Genomic DNA, 15,473 nt, shown 5'->3' on the forward strand with positions numbered 1-15,473 from the left:
CCCAAGTGTCTATGGTTGCTGCTAGGTGAACCCAATCCACATTGTCCAACTCAATCATCCCAGGTAGTACATCCATATAAGGAGAATCTTCCCCAACATCAGTGTCCGCTTTACACGTGTAACAATACTGCAATGGGGCCAAGTGAATTGTGGTGTCAGATCTATGATCAATTATAAACCTATTTCTTAGAGGATGTGCTCGACCCGTCACAAGATCCACTCGAATGACAGAATCTTGGAACTGCAGGTAGACATGGTTTTTAGACCAGCCATGCACCATTTTTGCTTCCCTCATGAAAGGACGTCCTAAGATCATCTCCGATGCCATAGTGTGTTTGGACAAATCCATAACAATAAAGGTAATCCTTATTTTATGTCCAAAGACCTTGATCTTGAGATCTTCTAGCATCCCAATAGGTTTAACAATAGACCCATTGGCCATCTTCACTACTATGGTTGTGGTCGCAAGGTGAGGTCTTCCCATAGTCTCCCAGCAATTTTTAGTCACAATGCTAACCCCAGCGCCACCATCAAGGATTCCCTTCACAGTTAATCCCATAGTAGTGATTGGTATAGTCGCATTGGATTCATCACCATCAAAGTATTGTCCCAACTTGTTAACAGGTATTTCTATAACAAGGTTCTCATCTAGGTTGGGCTGTGGATCTATGTATTCCTCCTCTATTGGCATCTCCTCAGCTCCATCCATCTGTGCAAATTGTGGTAGCCCAAACTTCAGTTCTCCATTGAGGAAGGCTCGAAGAGCTGAGACTAGCTCAGGGTCTTTATATAGTTTGGACATGATGGTGGTTCTAACTTCTGAAGTCATGAAATCCATCAATTTGGCAATGTTTAACGGCACCTTTTGGCCTTGAGTCCCTTGACGTGGAGAAGATGGGATCTCCATTTCTTCGATAGGATCAAGTAGTCTCTCTGTAAACATTCTTTCCGTCAAGAAGTGAGTACGCCCACTTTCCCATGACTTTAAGTCACTTTCTTCTTGGATGAAACTAGGTATGTCCAAGGGTCTATGGACTTGGTGAGGTTGTTGTTGCGTAAGGAACACGGTGTCTGTAATCTAGATCTTCCTAGGTGCTGGTTCTAGATCCCTTTAGGTATCTTCTACCAAAATCCTTAATTGCTTGACTCGCTCGATCTCCTCTGTAGGGTTTGGATAAGTTCCTATCTTATTTTTGGATTCTGGCCATTGTGGCTCATGAAGATCTTCCTTGTTGGTTTCTATGTTAGTGGTCGTTTTGGTCTCCATGGTTTCACTTGAATCAGAATCTTCTTCAGCGTCATTCATATATACGGGGTCCTCACTAGTCCCTATGTTGGTCTTTGAACTGGGGTCTGACTTCGCTGCTTTTTGCGATCTCTTTCTTCGTGTTTTCTTCTTTTTCTAAGATTGGGAAATTGATGTCGTGTCTCTTTACTCAAGAATATAGTTTTGTTTTTGGAGCATCGATCGTGTGAGTACGTTTACTGGTACCACGGGTGTACTTGGTGATGGATCCTCGGTAACTTCAATCAAGTTTAATGGAATGATCTTTGGTGCATTTGGATTATTTGGACATTGGGCAATCAAATGATCTATGCCACATCGATTACACATGAGTATCGGCATTGTAGACGTACTCGCTTGATTGGTTTGCATTAGTGTGGCGTTCTTTTGTAGCCTAATAGGACACTCGGCTACACGATGTGGACCTCCACACTCATAGCATTGAGGAGGTGGTCTCTTAGCAATGTAATTGATATTTTGGTCTCTTGCCGCAAGAGCAGCTACTTGATATACAGGTTTGACTTGTCCCCAATAGTCCTCCATGTAGTATTGTGGACTTTCTTCAAGCACATCCATCCCATAGGCGATATTAGGATCTATATCTTCCTCACAGCCTTCCAAACAAGAAATAGGTGACTCACAACCCACTTGATTCACATAAGTGATTCTCGGATGTGGTGGTTGCGGTCCTAGCACTGGAGGTGGTAAGGGTGTTGTTTGAACAACATTTTGGGCCCTAGGGACCATATGTTGTGATGTTTGTTTAAGAGGTGGGGCTGGAATCAATGCAGGCACTCGAGGTGTGTCTGTCCATGCTAAGGTTGGTCTATTGGCCATCGCGGGCTTAAATACTATGCAATCCTTAACTTGATGACCATACCCTCCACATGCATTGCAGTTCCCATTGAATTTTACTCTAAAAGTAGGGAATTCACTGGTACCATGCGGTCCATAGCATACTGAGCACCATTGTTGCTCCCGTCTTGGATACATATGATTGTTTTGCGGAGCACGATTGTCTCTAAGACTCTCTTGAATAGCCTTGGTGAGATCTGCTAAAGTCATCTCAGATATCTTTGGCTCTTTAGCAATAGGCTTTAGGGTCATTGGTTGATGCCCTGATGCTTGCGAGCTGATAGATTTAGACTCAACAGACACTCTTTCTCCTTGAATCATTAAATTATCCTCCAATTGGATCGCATTGGTGGTGACTGCTTCCCAAGTGGTGATACCTCTAATGACTAGGCCATTGTAGATATCCTCATGTCGTAATACCCTAATGAATCTATCAAGCAATTGGTTATTGTTGAAGCGCTCATTTGGATTACAACGAGAATTCAAATGCTTCAAGCGACTTATAAAGTCTCTTACCGACTCTCCTTCCTCTCGTTGGGCTTTCTGGAGCTGAGAGGATACACCCCAAAGCACTCTCTCTCATATGTATTCTTTTAAGAACAGTTTCTTAAGAGTAGGGTAAATCGTTTTTTCTTCCACCCTTAGGGTTCTATACCAATCCCCAGCCTTTCCACATAAGGTTAGGCTTAAAGCATTTCTATTATGTAGGTCATTGTGTTCTCCTAGAGAATCGCATATTTGTTCAAACACTTCGATATGCTTTCTCACATCCCAGTCTCCACTAAATTTTTGTGTGAGCTTGGCTATTTGTACTGCCTTACTTCTAGGCTCTCTATCAGGCATGTTACGCATATTCTCAACAATCGATCGACCAATAGCTTGAGCAAATGTTGCCAAGTCACCTAAGTGAGCAGGCACCGTGGGTGAAGGCACTCCAGAGACTACATGTGGAGTAGGTATTGGCATTGGGCTTGGCGCATAGGAAGCCCTTGGGTTCCACGTTGGGTACGATGTTGTGCCATGTGGTGGTCCATAGTTCATATGGGTGGCCCTAGGCATAGCAGACGTTGGATGTGACATGCTAATGCTAGCCGGTATAGTCCCATGGAAATAAGAACTTGTCTATTGTGGTTGTGGAGCATAGGTAGTTGAAACAATGGGGGGAGTAGAGATTACATGAGTACGATGACCCATAGGTGCATACGATTGGTACACACTTGTAGGTACTATTGCAGGCATTGAGCTACCATGTAGCGGTGCTTTACTAACAAACGAGGTCCATGGTGTGTTTCTTGGCATGCCCATCATTGGGGTAGGCATGGTATCCGTGGTGTCATCCAGGGAAAGATGAGCTAGACTTGGAAAAGTAAAGCTATCACTTGTGGGCTCAGATTGCATTGAGACCCTTGGTGAAACAACATATGGGGGATCGATGGGACTCACTGGGGGAGTCTCCATTTGTGATAGAGTGGGTTGTTTCCCTTTGCCCGTGTCTAAAAATTGCATAGGACCCGTCGAAGGTATGTTTATTCCTTGATTTTGCCTCTCGGATTGGATAATCCTATGGATGACATTGCAGATCATGTGTTGTTGTTCTTCTAGACCAGTGGCACTAGATGTATATTGTACAACTTCTAACCAACCCACATGGTATGTGTAGCCCATGTATAGGTCGGTCAAAGTCTCCGTGTGTAGGTCATATTCCCAATTTTCATTGAGAAATACCCCGTCCAAACTTGGTGTACTAGAGGGTTGCCGTGAGGTGAATGCAATGTTGCTTCCCGTGTTTTGACTTTTAGTCGCCGCTACCTTAGAGGCGACTTTGGAAGGTGGTAGCTCGGTAGGGCCCTCATTAAATGAGGTAGGTGGAATGTCCACGTGGACACTCTGAGGGAGTGTGGGGTCTACAGGAGATGTGAATGGTGATTCTAATTCCCCACCCTCTTCGTTTACTTCACTAGCCGTAGGTTCAGAGCGCGTAGCTCTACTAAAATTTTCCATCAAACGGCTAAAAACACTAGTTCCAGGTTGTTGGGCCCAGCTAGCACAGTTTCATTTGTTCCCCCGGGGCTTTGTGTAAGATGCTCTTCCATAATATCGTAGTCAGAGGAAGAGTCGCTAGCCGCTATATTTGGGTCTTGGGTTGCACTACCTTGGGTCCCCGCCGAGGGCGTAGACCCTAGCGTGGAAGGATAGTGAGTACCCCCGTAAATCGAAGCACCAGCTAGTTGTTCGGACTCTAGCACACGACCAGAGCGTAGATACATGTGCTTTGGGTGCCCTACAAGTGTCGGCAAGTACCCTCAAAGGTTACTTGCTTTGTTTTGTGGGTGTTTTGCACCCCGTTTTCTACTTGATTTTTTCTTGTTTTTGATGTTTTTTGAATGTTTTTTAATGTTTGATTTTTTTGATTAAAGTGTGTGATAGCTTGAAACGAGCGTATCACTTAGAGGGTCGCTGTGAGCTTTACAACACAATTTTCGGGCATCTAACGTTCCGTTGGTCCTCAAAAAATCGATTTTTAGCTACGTGTGAAGCTAAAATTCGTTTTTTTAAAAGGCGACTGAGGCCTAGGCTTGAGCGTGAGCTTGGGCTTGGGTCTGGGAGATATTTCCGATCCCGATCCTACCTTTAAAATTTTTAATTTTTTTGATTTTTTTAAAAATTTTAATTTAAAAAAAAGGATAAGTTCGCCGCGACCTGCACGAGAGCACACACACACACACTCTATCTACCTAATTCTAACTAATACACCTACTCTTACAGACTAACACACTCTATTAACTCTCACTAATCTACTTCCTACTTACTGTACACAGAAAACGAACTACCTTAATACAAAGAGAATAAACACAGTACCTTTGAAATCTCTATTAACAAAGAAAAGTAACTACCTTAATACACAGAGAATAAACACAGTACCTTTGAAAACTCCATTAACAAAAAAAACACACAGTATAACACCAAATCCCTCTTCTCAACACACACACTCCTTCCCTATCTTTCCTATAATTGAAATTGCACCACTGAGAAGCACAAAGTGCTACTCGAGCTTGGTGTATGGCATTCCCCGGCAACGGTGCCAAAAATGTGCGTGTATGTCACACGTGTCAATGCAAGAAACTTGCTGATACACCGTGTGCGAGCCATAAATGGATCCAAGCACACGCCAAGCCTAAACTAGTAAGCTCAAAGAAGGCGATGGTGTGTCACTCACTGCTCTACGCTTGCTTCGTGGAGGATTCCTTGCCGCGAAGAAGGAGCCGCCGCTTCGCCACGCTCAACCGCTTCGCTTCTGTCGTGCCGTCATCGCAATGCTCGATCACACACTCTCTGTCTCTCTCACGCATACACACACACACACAAGGAGATGAAGAAGAAGAAGATGGAGATGGAGCAAGAGCACTCTTCTATTGCACAAATGAGAGAATGAGTGAATTTTAGGTTTAGTTGACTTTTATATGAGCTCGCCCCATTCACACTTGGGCGTCCATTCTTAGCCAACTAATCCTTGAATGTTCCAGTTAGAGTGTGCTAATAAATAATGCAATGTCCGCCGTAGGTTACAACGTCAGTCGTAGGTGATAGGGTGTCCGTGAGCCGTGAGGGTTAACAATAGTCGAGGACGACTATGATTTCAAGAGAGAGGTAATGTCATAAAATTTAATATCTAATATCTAACCAACCCAAATGATTTTCTCATATTAAATTGATCACTTAATGTGGGAGAATAAATGGGAACAAGTGTTAAGATATAGACATGTGCTTATAGATCTATCTCTGGTAAAGGGGCCCAAATGAGAGATGGTCTATCAAAGAGCAAGGCTAACAAATAGAGCATAAGACCTTAGGGTTAGCTTCATTGAAGACCTCCAATAATGTGTGTAAAAGGCCTTTGACCTTAGGTACGCTAGGGCTGAGCTTGAGGCGCGGGAACCCGACCCAACTCGAGGTGCTTGTCCTGCTTGTCATGCTTGACGACTAAGGTGCTTGAGGTGCTTGATGATTGAGGTGCTTGAGATGCTTGAGGTGCTTAATTATTGAGATGCTTGAGGTGCTTGACATGCTTGAGATGCTAGGGTTGCACTTAAGGTGAGAACCAAGCCCAAGCTTAAAGTGCTTATGAGCCAAGCTTGTGGTGGGAACTGGGCCTATGCATGAGGGGCTTGAGGTGTCAAAAAGTCAAAGATTCAATCCCTACAAGGAGGGGCGAGCCCTACATGGGGGGGATGAGAGAGAACACCCACACACTCACACAAGGCATACATGGTACAAAGAAAGCAAAAGGGACACTTGTCAAGTTCCTCCTCATGTTGCCCTCATGGTGTGCCTGAAGCCTATAAGTTGGCCACCCAAGGGTCCAATAATAATTTAGGAGATTTATTTATTGATTTAACATTTATCTAGCCCTCTCTCTCAAAGAGGAAAGGGGGACACTTGTCTCAAGGCTACCCTTGCTGCTTGTAATGCCTCCTGCTTGTGATTGGCTAGGCCTGGAGGGGTCCAATGAGCTTCAAGCATGAGCTACAAGAGGGGGTCGACCCAAGCAAGCTAGGGGGTTGCTTAGGGGGTATACTCACCCACACACACTCAAAAACACTCTCATTGTGTGCTATGCAAAGTGCAAGAGCTCTCTCTCCTTCTCCAAGCAAGTAGAGGTTGAGAGCCTACACCAACACTCTTGGATATGGAGTGCAAATCCAACCAAGAGCCATGATTCAATGCTTAAGCTTTCCATCTCCTTCTTCTTCATTACTATGCTATATGTATGCTAGAAACAAGAGTTATGATAAGTGAGGAACTAATTCTTTCTCGTACGAAATGTTTCTTCTTCCTCTTCCCTACCCTCATTCCCTGCTAGCTCTCTCCACCTTCGAAGGTGTTTGAGGTCTTGGGACTGAGGCTTGGGATAGTTAAAGCTTTCTTCAAGTTTATGTTATGTTTGTGATGCATGAAGCTTTCCATCTTCATTGCATCACCTAGGTCACAAGGAACACAAAGATTGTATTGTAACAAGTCTCTCTTAATGGGAGAAATCATAATACAAATGCCTATTGGAGGGGGGACCGGCTCCACATAAATCCGGTCCTCAACTGTTGTCATGTTCTCTAAATTCTCTCTCTTGCAAAAGTATTGTTCATGCCAAGTTAACTAATTGCTATGATTATGTTGCTATCTTCAATTATGTTCACCCGCTATGCTCACAAAGTCATTTCTCAAAAGTACTCTCATTAATTTCCACTACTCTCAAATTAAATAGGCCAATTTCATTACAGTTATTAATCAAGTTATGTTTTGGGTCTACTCTCTCTCTCTCTCTCTCATTACTAGTGTACTTATTAATGCTACAATAATGAATGCTAGTCTTGTTGATCCACCCTACCCATCAATTGGTATCAGAGTGTATGGTTTGAGTAGCAATCTCTAATTGCTTTCTCCATTAATTGCACATCCCAATAATTGAGCACTAACGGGCTTGTCTTTGGTAGACCCAAGAGGCCACTACTCTCAATGGATTAGTCGAGGTTAGCAAAAGAGCAGTAGGATTTGTTAATTAGAAATTAGTGTGTGCTTAGACTAGCATTTAGGTTTCAATTTGTTCTGATTTTGCATGAAATTTTTCTCCTCTATGTAGTCTCTATTCGAGCTCCAAACCGCCGCATTAATCGTATGTGTGATTAGTGCTCCCTGAGCTCTCTTTGAAAAGAAATTAAGTTCCATAAATTGATGCTCCTGGCCTAACTAATATAATTTGTTATTTTTAGGTGTGTGCTGAGCTGTGTGTGAGTTTATGTGTGTCATTTATGGAGATGATGTTGCGTTGTGCACATGTGAGGAGACACACACTATCCTTGGAGAGTTTCCAAGTAATAAGATCGCTCCATCAAGCACTATGAGAGAGAAGAAAAAGCCGTCTTCAAGGGCCGGAGGAGGATCAACAATATCAACTTGTTATGCATGTAGTTTTTCTTGCACCACATCTAGTCTTTCATCAAATAAAGGTATCAAGAAATTTGCTATGAGTGTAGAAAGCCCGAACACTTAGCAAAGGTTTTCACAAAGATTAAAGAATTTAGCAGCAGTAGCAACATCCAAACAATAGCATTGTAGAAGGTATGAATATGAAGCTAGTTTCCCGAGACGTGGCACTGACAATGGCGACTTGTAGGCAAAATATGGGTGAGTCCCAACCTCATTTTTGGAGTCATCTTAGTGGAAAACTCAGCCCCAACCTCATTTTTGGAGTCATCTTGGTGGACATCTCATCCCCAACCTCATTTTTGGAGTCATCTTGGTGAACAACTTGATCCTATGAGACTCATGGTTTGAGGGGAGGCCTATTTAGCCTTTGTGGCACCATACTCCAAAGAGTCATTATATATAACCTGTGTAATCTGGTCTTCGGGACAATTGATCTCTTGGTAGTTGGTTACTAGTCTAGTCCAAAGTCCAAGGGGAGGTTTGTTGGGTTTGTGGTCTTTGGCCTAGCATCCACAACTGTTATGTAAGAATCATCTCTTGCACAGTTAGCAATCCAGTAAGCATGTAAGCATGTGAGGACACATAGCTTAGCACCTCTTGGAAGGTGAGTTGCACAAGAGTCCAAATGCCATCCCAATCAGCATAGATTTTCCACATTCTATGGACACTCTTGACTTTTGGAGAGTTGCCCCTTGACCTTTGGGAAAAGGTACTCGTGACTCTTGAGAGGTGCACCTAGTCATATGAGCTACTATATAAGTAGCAAGAGCTTGTACAAACTCTGCAACCCAATCAATCATTGTAAGCATGTTGTCGATTTATCATTAATCAAGTTATGTCTTGAGTCTACACACACTCTCTCTCTCTCTCTCTCTCTCTCTCTCTCTCTCTAATTCTCTAATTACTAGTGTAACTAGCAATGATATATTCATGAATCTTAGTCTCGTTGATCCACCCTAACCCAACAATAAGAATTATTGTTCTTTTAAAGAAGATGGGATCTTTATTTTGCACGTAACGATCGTTCCAAAGCTCTTTGATGAATGTGTCGAAAACACACTAGCTCACTAGTAACATCTTAAGGGTCAAGATCAAAGATTGATAAGAGTAAAAGCATACATAAGAGTATGAATGGAGGTCTTAATCTACTTGGTCACTAGTCATAAGCCATGTAAGCAAGCTTTGTCATAATCACCAACAATAACACTGATAGATGTAAGGGACTCACATATGTATTTTATCTTCAAGACAAAGTCATTCATAGCTAGGTCCTTATTTTGCATAGCCTATTGAATTCTACGTTCAAGTGAAACTTCCTTGCCTTGCTGTTGGTGAGACCAAATTATTCCAAGTTTCCTTGGGTAAATTGGCATCTTGTAGATGCCGCACCTTGGTATCCTAAACATCGATAGATAACCAATACATGACCTTTCATGCTCCATAATTCAAGTATTTAAAGGTGAAAATTAGCCGAAAAAGAAACCCAAAATACACGTGTGAAGCTCAACACACATGCACAGTCATCTATGTCGAGTGTATCAAGGAGGGTAATGGCTCATTGGACCACACACATGTACTTGCCTATAGTTGAGTAATTGCATATGGATGACTGGAGAGGACACTAGATTAATGAAGATGTTTAGGTTGGAGGTGCTAATTCTCATTGGCTCAATCCACTTAAAGAGATGAGAGAGAGAGAGAGAGAGAGAGAGAGAGAGAGAGAGAGAGAGCCATTCATATTGAAAATATCACCATAACTTGCATTGTTCAAAGCATGTATACAATGAGCATTAGTATATATAGGAGATGGAAGAGGATTTAGGGATGACACACAACTACACACACCTCATGGGCACACATGCCTTAAGTGAAAGTTCACATAAGAAGAGAATAAGCTACAACAAAAATTTTACAAGGAGAAATTGGACCTTGGGAGTGAGCATGCAAGCATAGCCTAATCTACATAATATTAATAGAGGTTAGTCGTCCATGATTAGTTGAAGAACCCGTGTCGTAATCACTTTCTGCTCCCTCTCTCCCCATCCTACTTAAGCAGGCTATCATGAACACTTATTTAATGCAGTAAGAATTATTGATCATAAAAGAAGATGGGATCTTTATTTCGCACGTAACGATCATCACAAAGCTCTTTGATGAATGTGTCAACAACACGCTAGCTCATGGCAAGTAACATCTTAAGGGTCAACATCCAAGATTTTCAAGTGCAAAAGCATACATAGAGGCACATCTATGTCCATAAATAAGTGCGCATAATACACACATAAACAGAAATACTTTTTTTTGCATATATACATGTATAGAAGTATATTTTCATAGCATAGAAAATGACCAAAATACCCCTCTAATTTGTGGAAATTCCCAAAATACCCCTCAAATTTCAAATATTCCCTATGTACCCCCCATATTCCAAAATGTCTTCAAATTTTCAAAATTCCCATTGTTGTGAGAGTAAATTTCTCCAAAGAGATTTTTTTTTGTAGCTTTTCATAAGAAGACTGATTGTCTATCAATACAAGATACTAAAACTAGAGTTTGAGTGGTTATGTAGGCTTTGGAGATGAATTGCTTCATTACACCTTTAGACATAATTGCCTCTTTTGAGAGGTAATTTATGACAAATTACATGCTAAGCACTCAAAAACGAACTGCGATTGTAAAAAAGGAATAAAGATTAGGGAATTGTGAACGATCCAACCAAAATAGACACAAAGGTATTTCGGGAATTTTTGAAATTTGAAGGATATTTTGGGAATTTCCAAAAATTAGAGGGGTATTTTGATAATTTTCCCATTTTCATATTTATATGCATATATGTTATGCACACATGAGTTGAGTATATACATTTATTTGTTGATTAATTAAGCATACATGCATAAAGATAGTGAACTTAGAGAGAGAGAGACGGCGGGGGGCAAAGAAAGAATTCAAAGAAGGTGAAAACGCTAGGGAAGGTCGGTCACGGTCACTGGATCATGGCGTTTGGCTGTCTGTGGCGAGAGAGAGAGAGAGAGAAGAGAGAGATGACGTGTGAATTAAGAGGAGAGAGAACGTCAGTGCTGATGGGTAGCGCCCTAGACAATCTCTGCCCTAATGACTCCGCTTTTGGCAAACTTAGCTTGGTGGATTACCTACCTAAGGCTATACCTTCTCTCTCTCTCTCTCTCTCTCTCTCTCTCTCTCTCTCTCTCTCTCTCTCTCTCTCTCTGTGCCTGCATCCTTCAGCAATGCACGCCCTAATTTTGTGTAGTGATTTGTCATACCATAAAAAAATATTTAGAAGAATAAAACCATCCAGCCAATGCATGACCCCGAGCATTTCCATTATCTGAGTACTTAGTCAGGCCGATTTTGATTGGTGGATTTCAATAAATAATTCAAAGTGATTATTGGGATTTATCTCTAGTTAATGCGGAAGTGGGGCGTGAGCTTGTCCCCTTTGCATTCATGGGCAGGACATAGATTTTGGCTGCCAGCTGGAAGATTGTGATAGAGCTCTATATTATAGGCTCCCATAGCCTATTGCATCTCTTGCTTTTAGCTAACTCATCTTTGCTTAATCCTCCATTTTCTTGCCTAATTATACCCATTTCCTTGCTTAATCCTCCCCCCACTCTCCCTGTCAAGCTCTGACACATTTCCCGCATCAGTATAATATTCCTGATTTTGATGGCCTAGCAGCGAGCATTACCCTCCTTCCTCATCGCCCTCATATTATGGACTCACTCAGCAATTATATTGGTATGTGGGTTTACTCAGCAATGTTTAAATTTGCACCATCACCCTCCATTCCATCTCATCTTCGTTACTATCTTGTTAATGTGTACATCCAGGGCTTTTGGCCAAATACTTGAGTACTCGATGAATATCGACAAAGATGTTCGCACTGCTGCATCGCCACACTTAATTTCCTGCCAAATTATGTCAGATTCAGGGTCGGATGACTACCTACGGTTGACACTATCACCGCCTGGATCGCGCTCACAATCAGAGACATCATCTTCACAGACCCCATCCACAACAAGTGGGTATAGTATAGCCTTTCAACTCAGCATTTAACTTATGATATATCACTAGCTGGCTACATTGAATGTGTCTCTTCATTATTACTATCATGTTACTAACATTTTCCTACTAAGCATTTGGGGCTCATTATGATGATGATGATTGTACTTTTATTTAACTTTGTGTACTTCAACCCAAGCATGACAGCCATACTGTTTTTGTACTTTGTGTACTACATTAAGGGATGCATTTTAACATGTGCAGCCTCAAGGACCGATGACAATATTGCGGCGATGGGTGCGGCATCGTTGCCACATGCGGGCATGCTCTCCGAGGTGTACAGCCACCAAAGGGCAGCTGGAGGAAGCGGAGGGCCCATGCGACGGGCAGGCAGCTCGCAAAGACGTACAGCAACAACAGAGAGGCCAGCGTCTGGAAGTGGCATGCCGAAGGAAGAGAGAATAGAACCACCATATCCATGGGCGACAGACAAGAGAGCAGCGGTCGAAACCCTAGACATGTTGAGAGTGAAGGGCATAAAGAGCATATGGGGGGAAGTGATATGCAAGAAGTGTGATGGGCAACAAAGATTGGAGCTGGAGGTAGAGGAGGAATTTGCAAGAGTGAGCAGTTTTTTTTTGGGCAATAGGGATAGCATGCATGATAGGGCACCAATGGTGTGGTATAGTCCGCGACTCCTCGACTGTCCGCTGTGCCGGCAAGGCGATTGTGTGCGGCCTGTTGTGGCCTCCAAGAAGAGGGCAATTAACTGGCTCTTCTTGTTCCTGACTCAAACTCTTGGGCTTTGCACTCTTGAGCAGCTCAAGTACTTCTGCAAGCACAACCGCAAACATCGCACCGGCGCCAAAGACCGTGTGCTCTACCTCACCTATGCAGGAATACTTAAACAGCTCCATCCTTCTGGCCCTTATGATCCATAGCTTAATTATCCGGTCTCTGTCAATAAGCAAAAGATAATTATTCAAGGTGTAATGGCCAAAATCTCTCTCTCTCTCTCTTTCTGCTCAAATTACGATTAGGGTTTTTTCTCACCATTTTCACTCAATGAGTTGCCTTCGGGACCTTACAATTGCCAAATTATAGTACGTCATCATCCTCTCCCCTCAGTATGTGTCCCTCTTGCACTTCCAACTTCTATCATGCATAAATATCACCTACACAAGAAGCTTCTACAACCTGATTGAGAATTTCCTTCATAGCACCTTTGAAGCTAATGGTGAATGGGATACTAGAGGATGAGAGATTCTCCAAAGCTAGCAATGTTTCTTTCTTTCCAAATGTGGTGGAGAAAAACACCTCTGATACATGTCCAGAGTGGCACATCACTGAAGGTGCACTCCCCGAGAAGGATACAGGTGCACTCCCCGAGAAGGATAGATCTCCAATTGAACTTGGCACTGTCAACCCTAAAAACTCTTTGTGCTAGTAATAGCAAGGTAGATTGTTGGTTGAAAATTATGTGAGGGAAGCAAGCTTGAATGCGAGCAAAAGCCCAACTCTCAATATGATACACGACTCTCAAACTTGCAAGGGGCATCGTTTGCTGTGAGAGAGAGAGAGAGAGAGAGAGAGAGAGAGAGAGAGTGAGGGGGGGATTTCATATGTGTGCAAGAATCTCACTAATTTTGGTGAGAATAACCCCACTAGCCCATTCAAAATTGAAGGCGTTAAGCTATCCTTTAGGGGTATGTCAAAGGGGAGTGTTTCTCTCACCTTTCAACCAATAGATGTGCTGACCTTTTTGTGAATTTCAGCAGGATTTTCTTTTCCTCATGGGTGCAACCACATGATTTCAACTTCTTCAATAAACCCTCATGACCCTACTAGAATCCAGTGCGACTCAGCTCTTATATGTGTGTTCAAAGAGCGATCATATGTATTTTAAGCACACTTTAACTCTGTCTTTCTCACTCACTCAGTCTTACTGTGTGCACATGCGTTGGTGCCGGTTGATAGCCGATTCAAGATGAACGATCACCACCTATCAAGAGTCTACGCACATGAACGATCACCACCTATTGGGAGTCTACGCACATGCTAAGCTCTAGCCGTCGTAGACAGCATAATCAACTAGATCTGTTGCGTTGTCCATTGTGTCAATCAATAAGGCCTCTTTCCCTACTCTCTCCTCCACCGAAATGGCTCTCCATCGGGGGTGACCCGTTTATGCTTTCATTCGCGCGTTGCGGTGGTACCGGTGAGAGCCCCCATGGTTGAGTGTAGGGCATGTGGTGGGGCTTTGTGCACTTTTTGCTGGAAGCATCCAATGTTGCACCGCTTGTGTGTAGGCTCTCTCTCTCTCTCTCTCTCTCTCTCTCTCTCACACACACACACACACACACACACATAAACATTGTATTACTTAAAACCCTTAGCATAAAGGACACATACTTTTTAAGTTTCACTAGGTTGGATCTCCACCATGGGACTTGGCCCTTCTGAGATACTAACACGTTTTGATTAAAAAGAGGGGCGGTTTACTACCTTGGGTAATACTGGCCGTGAAGGCGTTAGGTAATTCTCTCATATCGCTTAATAGGCGGCCTCACTATCGCAGGAGGGGGTCTCTCCACTCATGGCGCTCTGCTCATTACAAAGGATTCACGGCCTTCCTCCTTCCTCTATTTAAAGAGGTGAGGGTGTAACTCTATCCTCACTTAGCTTTGGTTGTTGTTATGCTTGCATTAAGTAGAATTGTGTGTCTTTGTTACACTGAAGTACGGAGCTCACAACACAAGTTACTCAGGTTTTTCACTCTGCCCATGCATATTTCTTTGCGGACCTACTTTTTAAGGGGCAGTTTCACTGTGAGAATGATGCTGTAGCTATTTTTGATAATGTGATTCTTTATATGAATTTCGCTATGTATAAACAGAACCTGGTTGAGGCCCTTGTTGGTCAGTGAGTATATATATGGTGATGGTATTTTGGCATGGCTTTGATCCTTCCACTGGTTTTTGGGTTGCTGTTAACACTGTGACGTAGTTACTGATTCGAGGTGGTAAATAATTGAACTTTTTACACTCAAAAGAACTTTTATACATGATGGTGGTTGGGATGGCTTTGACCCCTCCACTGGGTCCAGGTGGTCGTTAACACTGCATGGTTATTGTTCGTGGTGGTTTCGTTGTATAATATACCAGATGTTTCTGTTTAAAATCTCTGAAAAAAACTGGTTTAATTTTTAAGGGGTGGTTGCTCTACGACAACATTGGTGTTAACCCTCGTGGCTCACGGGCACCCTATCGCCTACGACGGACACTGTAACCGTATTATTTATTTAAGTAGAGTCAGGCACCGGGCTTGT

At 42.7% G+C, this 15,473-nt stretch overlaps 1 protein-coding gene across 1 annotated transcript; it reads left to right on the forward strand.

Moving 5' to 3' along the window:
* Positions 1 to 11,434: 11,434 nt before the first annotated feature.
* LOC147439359 (uncharacterized) lies at positions 11,435 to 13,131 on the forward strand. Its single transcript, XM_086485200.1, has 3 exons — positions 11,435 to 11,881; positions 11,974 to 12,164; positions 12,410 to 13,131. Exons 2-3 carry the CDS (start codon positions 12,002 to 12,004, stop codon positions 13,084 to 13,086), a joined length of 840 nt encoding a protein of 279 aa, XP_086341326.1. The 5' UTR covers positions 11,435 to 11,881; positions 11,974 to 12,001; the 3' UTR covers positions 13,087 to 13,131.
* Positions 13,132 to 15,473: the final 2,342 nt, after the last annotated feature.

Source organism: Adiantum capillus-veneris, chromosome 16 (genome assembly GCF_014529385.1).
Source record: "Adiantum capillus-veneris isolate H3 chromosome 16, ASM1452938v2, whole genome shotgun sequence".
NCBI classification, from domain to species: Eukaryota; Viridiplantae; Streptophyta; class Polypodiopsida; order Polypodiales; family Pteridaceae; genus Adiantum; species Adiantum capillus-veneris.

What these genes read in the sequence shown, in the direction of transcription:
- LOC147439359 (XM_086485200.1), top strand. Translation starts at nt 12,002, where the DNA reads ATGAATATCGACAAAGATGTTCGCACTGCTGCATCGCCACACTTAATT. An exon ending in ACAGACCCCATCCACAACAA is followed by an intron (nt 12,165 to 12,409) that starts GTGGGTATAGTA and finishes TAACATGTGCAG; the next exon opens with CCTCAAGGACCGATGACAAT.